The sequence below is a fragment of the Phalaenopsis equestris genome, unplaced genomic scaffold (genome assembly GCF_001263595.1).
Source record: "Phalaenopsis equestris unplaced genomic scaffold, ASM126359v1 Scaffold001350, whole genome shotgun sequence".
Classification (NCBI taxonomy): Eukaryota; Viridiplantae; Streptophyta; class Magnoliopsida; order Asparagales; family Orchidaceae; genus Phalaenopsis; species Phalaenopsis equestris.
Genome location: NW_018165789.1, coordinates 52,449 through 59,467, shown reverse-complemented (window position 1 = coordinate 59,467; position 7,019 = coordinate 52,449). Strand labels below are relative to the sequence as shown.

The 7,019-nt window shown below is 35.3% G+C and overlaps 1 protein-coding gene across 1 annotated transcript in view; it reads left to right on the top strand.

The window, feature by feature from the left end:
- LOC110034123 (scarecrow-like transcription factor PAT1) overlaps positions 1 to 5,671 on the top strand; it is a 23,867-nt gene extending 18,196 nt beyond the window's left edge. Inside the window, exons 2-3 of the mRNA XM_020738406.1 lie at positions 3,569 to 3,625; positions 3,763 to 5,671. Coding sequence (XP_020594065.1) covers positions 3,818 to 5,476 — 1,659 coding nt within the window. The 5' untranslated portion in view covers positions 3,569 to 3,625; positions 3,763 to 3,817 and the 3' untranslated portion in view covers positions 5,477 to 5,671. The remainder of the gene's footprint in view (positions 1 to 3,568; positions 3,626 to 3,762) is intronic.
- The last annotated feature ends 1,348 nt before the right edge of the window (positions 5,672 to 7,019 follow it).

The following is a 7,019-nucleotide window of genomic DNA, read 5'->3' as shown; positions in this document are numbered from 1 at the left end:
TATATATATATATATATATACAGACACCAGTGTTTTCAAAGGTGGGGGCCTTTAGTGGGGCATTTTAGCTATTACAGGGTGAGGCATAAGCTATAAAGTGTCGGGTCTAAGCCACACAATATAAAAGAAATATAAGACATAATTTTTAAGAGATAAAATAAGAACTTGTACTTATTCAATTTCAAAATAAGTTTTTTAGGACTAAAATCTTCAAGATAATGATATAAATCCTTGTTAAAGAGTATAAACTTATACTAAATTGATCTCAATCCTTGAATATTATTCATTCTTTAAGTTCATCCTCAAAATCTTTTTCTTTTTCTTCACCATAAATTACAACTAGGTCTATGTTGTCTATATTAATTGTAGACTTCATTAAGGTCATCGTTATGCTTTGTCTCAGGGATTTTTTCTATAAGAATATGTAATTATGTAAAGAATAATTAAATGTAAATATAAAATTTGTTTTTTCATTCAACTTTTCTTTTTCCATGAGAATGTGTTATAAGATATCGTTTCTTCTTTGTGTAATATTTTATAATTCTTCATTTGCATTAATTATGGGCACAATTTTAATTACATTGACATCAAATATATATTCTTCTTCATTCACCCAAGATGGTTCTTATTGAAGCTCCAGATCTTTTTCAACATTTCACTCATCATTAGAGTCTGTAATTTACTAATATTTAATCAAAGTCTTATTTTTTTCTTGTATTTCTATCCTTCAATTTAGTATCATATCTTACAGACACGAGCGTTTAACCTTAGTAAGAATCTAAGATTAAAAAAAAAACATCTTTTTTAAGTAGTTATATATTAAGGCAAATAATAACAATTTTTAAAAAATAAGAAGTCATTACTAAAGTTAAATCTGCTCCAATTTCTTTCTCAATTTGATAAATTGCAGGTGTGACTAAGAGCTTGAATAACAAAATTCGTTTACTCTAGTATTTTCCCGCCAAATCTCATCCACCAACCAGGATGAGATCTTAATTTTCTTCACTCCATAACAAGTCTGCTCCCAAAGTATCCTTTTAAGTCATCAAACAAGTCTAGTTGAATATCAGCTCTAAGGCAATTTTCATAATCCAATATTCTTTTTATTTAAGCAATTAACCCTTGCTTTACATCTTCTTCTTTAGAGAAATTAACTTCAAAGCAAAATTGAGGGTTTAAATAATAACCAGCTGTATGTGGTGGTTTATGAAGTTGAACTTCCTATCTTGCTTCAATTTTCCTCTAAATGGGTCTATATTTCTTTTCATTATGCTCACAATTAAAAACATTTTTTTTTCTTTTGTTGAATACATTAACTCATAAATATAATTCACAACCGACCTTTTTTCTGAGTCAACCCCTTTTAGGTATTTACAAGAGATACAACACTCTTGATACAGTAAGCAAGATGACCAAAAAATATGGATCGAATAAAATAATATCTTGTGTTTTTATACCTTTTGTTTTCTTAGCCCATTGACTAGAACATAAAGCTTCTGAGGAGAACATTGCCTGAAATGGTTGTTTCTGTTTGTAAATGCTTTGAACAGTAAAATATGATGTAGCAAAACCTGTAATGGTTGAACGAATGAGTTCCTTTCCTTGTAAAAGTTCCCATCAAACCTAAAACTCATGTGTGCACGTAATGAATTTAAAAAATTATTTTAATTTTGCAAGCGTGCTTTCGTGAATTTTCAACTTTCCAACATTTTTTAATATGAGGTTAATTCAATGTGTTGCACATTGTGTCCTATAGATATGCTGCCTTTTTTATTACCTTTTTATCCGCATTCAAATTTGCACCACATTTTTCTCCCCTACTTTCTCAATCACATCATCCAAATAAGTGAATAATAACTCATCACTCTTTATAAGATCAAAAGAAATAACAAATTTAAGAAAAAAATTCCAGTTGGACTGTTAACAAAAAACATTAATTAAAGTCATACTTTTATCAATAATTTAACTATCTGACATAATTGAACACTCATATTTGCTCTGTCTTCTTATACTCGTTTAACATCTTATTGATTGTAGCAACTTTATCTCTTAGTATCCAAATTTTTAATTCATGCATTGTAGGTGTGGTAATGTACCAACTGCTTCTAACATAGACATACAATATGGGTCATTGACAACATTAATTGTCAAATTGACTTAATAGCAAAATCTATCAATTGCCTTACATGCTTGTTTTCTATCATCTTTTTTTAAATTAGAATTTAGAGTAGAATTTCTAGCCTGTGTTGTGGTGAAAGAATTTATTGGACCTTTAACTTTATGTGCTCTCTGATATGACTCCAGTAATGATGTGTTAGTGTCATTTTTACCTTCACAAACACTTGTTGCACAACTTCTAATGCCAGTTAATACACTATCACATTGTGCTTTGACTTTTTCATCTTCTAATATTTTCTTACATTTCTCTTGAACTTCAGTGGGGGCTTTAGTGCTTTAGTGTATGGTTTAATGCCCTTATGTGTGCCAATAAGATGTTGTTTCATCATGTTTATTATTCCACTGCACACTTGGTTGCAAAACTTATATCTGAAATATTGTTCATTGGATGTGCTTAATTTGCATTTTGCCATGTAAAGTCCTTTCCAATGCGACTAATAGTGGTCACACAATCCAACCCTTTAATTACAATTAATTATTAACACTGCACATCATAATTAATGAAAATATGTAGTTAAAATAAATGCCTAAATATACATTCAAAATGATCCTAGATGCGGAATTCACTATAGCTATAGTAAAATTTGCACATTAATTCCATTATAAAACTCGCATGTTTATGTTTCAATTTTTCATAGACTGTAGCCCTCGTGGATGTGGTTTGGATGGTGCGACAGTTGGGCGAGACGCCTGGATTGCGCTACGGTGACAGGTGCGGAACTACGAGGCTGAGTGTGAGTCTCCTGCGTGCGACTGGGAAGATGAACAGAAGGGAGGAGGCGGCTAGATCGTGTTGTGTTTTCTGTGTCAGTTTCTTCTATCTGCGGAAGTCTGCGGGAGAGGCTGCGGGAAACTGGGAGAAATGAAGCTGTGATTCAGGTAGGTTTGAGAAACGACACGATTAGGGCTTTTTTTTTCTTTTAATTAGCCCGCAAGTGGCGTGTATGCCCTCCGTGGGGCGCAAAATAAGTTTCTGGTCATAAAAGGCTTGTCGGGGGGGCGTACAACCAGTGAGGAGTATGTCCTCCTCATTGGGCCAGAGCGTAATGTTTCACGCCTTGCTTAGGAGCGCGCCCCAATAACGTTTTTTAAAACACGTGTAGACACACACATTGAAATTTCAATGTAATACTCCTTGTTATCCATCTGATAGACCGGAATTGGATAACAATATGACACTTTTCAGCTTACTGTGAGCTCGCTTGGAACTTATTACCTGGTTAGAAAGGTAAAATTATTAGAACATCTTACAGTCAAAAGTAAATTTAGCAGTTATGCTTTTGTGGCAGTTCTCATTCTCATCTTCTGTTTCTCATATAATATAACTTACTATTTTATTGCTGTTTATTCTTTTCTTCAGAGATTAACCTTTCTCTTCTACTTGAAGCAGGAGTACTGAAAATCTGTTTTGTTGACCATTTGTATTAATAGAAGGTCAAACAGCTTGGTAAGTGTGGGTATAATTGCCTTTACTGGCATCAGTTTTATCCATACTGCATTTCTCTACCATCCATTTTGTTAACTCTTTGGTTTATCTGATACCTGAACTCCTTTTTGCTCTTTTGTGGTTTCCGTATCTTCTAGCTTCAATCAAAAGGCATATCTTCCTGGAATATTACTTCTCTTTGTAAGGCAGTTAATGTCTGCTCCCTCTACTAAATCTTTGGTTGGTTCTATGTCTATGCAAGCTTCTAAGAAGTACAAAAACTCTGACAAGGCTCAGCAATTCTACCATATGAAAAGCTCCAAGCCTGCAAGGGAAGCAGAATCACATTATCCGCCACAGAATCATCAATTAGCGGACCATCTTAGCTCCAACAACGCATCCAGGTCAAGAAACTTACCACATCAGCAATCTGGCATGCAATACTGCACATTGGAGTCATCCTCTGTTGCTGCTCGCAATGAAATTCAACAATCTTCTTGTATCAGCTTAACTTCTACTACTGGTAGTAGCCCTACGTCACAGCATGACTCCCTTTCAGACAATACCTATGGCTCTCCAGCAAGCGTTTCATGCATAACTGAAGACCCTTATGATCTCAAACACAAGTTGAGGGAACTTGAGACAGCAATGTTTGGGCCTGAAATGGGTAATGGAGATAGTTTTGAAACTGTCTTTAAAAAGCAACTCCTCCTCGAACCTGAGAAATGGAAACTATTAGAGATTGTGAGGGGGGACTTAAAGCAGGGTCTCATAGCCTGCGCTCGTGCGGTGGCAGATGACGATCTTTTAATGGCTGATTTGTTGATAACTGAGTTAAAACAGATGGTTTCAGTATCCGGGGAACCAATCCAGCGCTTAGGAGCTTACCTTTTAGAAGGCCTCATTGCTAGGCTGGAATCTACTGGTAGTTCAATCTACAAAGCTCTCAAGTGTAAAGAACCTACTAGCGCTGAGCTCCTCTCATACATGCACATTTTATATGAGGTCTGTCCCTACTTCAAGTTTGGGTACTTCTCTGCTAATGGTGCCATTGCTGAGGCTTTGAAGGGTGAGAATGCAGTCCACATCATAGATTTCCAGATTGCACAGGGAAGCCAATGGATATCTCTAATACAGGCTCTTGCAGCAAGGCCTGGGGGGCCACCCCGTGTTAGAATCACAGGAATTGATGATTCTATTTCTGAGTATGCCAGAGGAGGAGGTTTGCATCTTGTGGGGCAGAGGCTATCTCATCTTGCAGAGTCCTGTAACGTGCCATTTGAATTCCATGCTGCTCCATTGTTAGGCGGTAATGTGCAGGTTGAACATCTTTCTGTATGTCCAGGGGAGGCCCTGGCTGTCAACTTTGCTTACCAGCTGCATCATATGCCTGATGAGAGTGTGAGCACTGAGAATCACAGGGACCGAATCCTGAGAATGGTGAAGAGCTTATCACCAAAGGTTGTCACCCTTGTGGAGCAAGAATCTAACACGAACACTGCCCCTTTCTTCCAGCGGTTTTTGGAGACCTTGGATTACTACACGGCCATATTCGAATCAATTGATGCAGTTCTTCCTAGGGATCACAAGGAGAGGATTAGTGTTGAGCAGCACTGCCTCGCAAGGGACATTGTTAATGTCATTGCTTGCGAGGGAGCAGAAAGGGTTGAACGGCACGAACTTCTTGGGAAATGGAAGTATCGGTTCAGAATGGCTGGATTTACACCTTTTCCACTGAGTCCTTTTGTTAATGCAACAATAAAGTCACTCTTGGGAAACTACTGTGATCATTACAAACTAGAAGATAGAGATGGAGCTCTATATCTTGGATGGAAGAATAGAGTATTGTCAGTTTCTTGTGCTTGGCTGTGAAGTTTTGTAAAACTCTGAATTATTTAAGGTTTGTTTGGAGATTGCTTTTCTGCTTCTTTTCTGTTAAAGTAGAGGCTATTGTAAAGGGCGTAGTGGCTATATGTAGTAGTTTGAATTGTAGAACTAAACTTGCTGGCTAAAATGCTGTGTTTTAACTGGTAAAGAAATAAATATGGCAATTGATTCTCATTTTCCTGCTCAGATGGAATGCCATTTTCTGCATGACTTCAGTTTTTCTTAATCCGTTCTTTGAGTTCTTTTTAGAATTTATGTTCAAGTGTCGAGTAAATCACATATTAAGGGGTCAAATGGGTCGAATGCATTGGATTGATTCTTGCTTGTATTCAGTCCATTTTGTCAATGAGTTAGAACAGTTTTATTTCAGTGTATTTATAGAATGAGTCAAATTGGAAGCTAAATTATTTGCAAATTTTGAACTTTTGCAAATCCCGACTTCTATTTTGTTGTTAGGTGATTTGGTGTTTGGATATGTTCATCAAAATAATAGCAAAATAAAGGCGTTCGTCAGTCCTTTTTAGTCTAATCTCTCTCATTGTTAGTCTCTTTAGATTTTATTTGATTGTTATTTTTTAACTGTTCCTTAGTACTTATATTTGTAGTGGGGATTTTGTATATATTTTTTGTTGACATAAACCTTTCATAACATTGAAATTTACAAGAAGTTTGAATGTCATTTCTATATATTGTACCTTATAGTGGGTAAATTCATTGATAAGCTTATGTGAAGGATTCTATTGGCCACATTTGTAGGAGAGTAGGTTAGCACTTTTTGCCACGTCAGGAAAGGTTGTATTAGTTATTTTGATAATTTTCATTACAAATTATATAATGAATTATTCATTACAAATATTATAATGAAAAATTACAGTATAATTATTTATGATGAAAACCCATTAGTAATTTGTCAATGGATCTCAAATTAGGTACAACCCACTTTCTTGTTGAATCATGCTTCATCTTTTCTTTATTTTTTCTTTTAAGTTATTTACAAGTGATCCTCACCCTAATCTCTCGGACTCCTAATTAACGCCCATCCCGATTCCCTCTCTCTCTAATGTGAGATCACTTCCTCTTTCCATCTTTTCCTCAATCATTATTTTTCTCTTTCTCTTACATTTCTTCATCTTCTCTATTTTGTGCTAGTGCCACACCAGTAAAATTAAATGTCGATGCCTCTCTTCCTTCAAATGCATAAACCCCTATAGTTTATTACATCTTAAGCGGGCAAACACTTAAAAAAACTCTCGATAAAAATCAGGAATCTTTTGTTTTCATGAGTTCAAAATGAAGGGTTTTCAACGAACATGATTGTGAAATTTTCAACAGGGATTGGGATTGTTAAATTTTCAATAGGGATTGGTTCAAAGGTAAAGTGGTTCAAAGGTAAAAGATTTTGTTTTAAGAATCAAAGAAAGAAAATAAGGGTCATGAATTCAAAAGGAAGGGTTTTCAACGAATATGATTGTTAAATTTTCAATAGGGATTGGTTCAAAGGTAAAGGATTTTGTTTTAAGAATCAAAG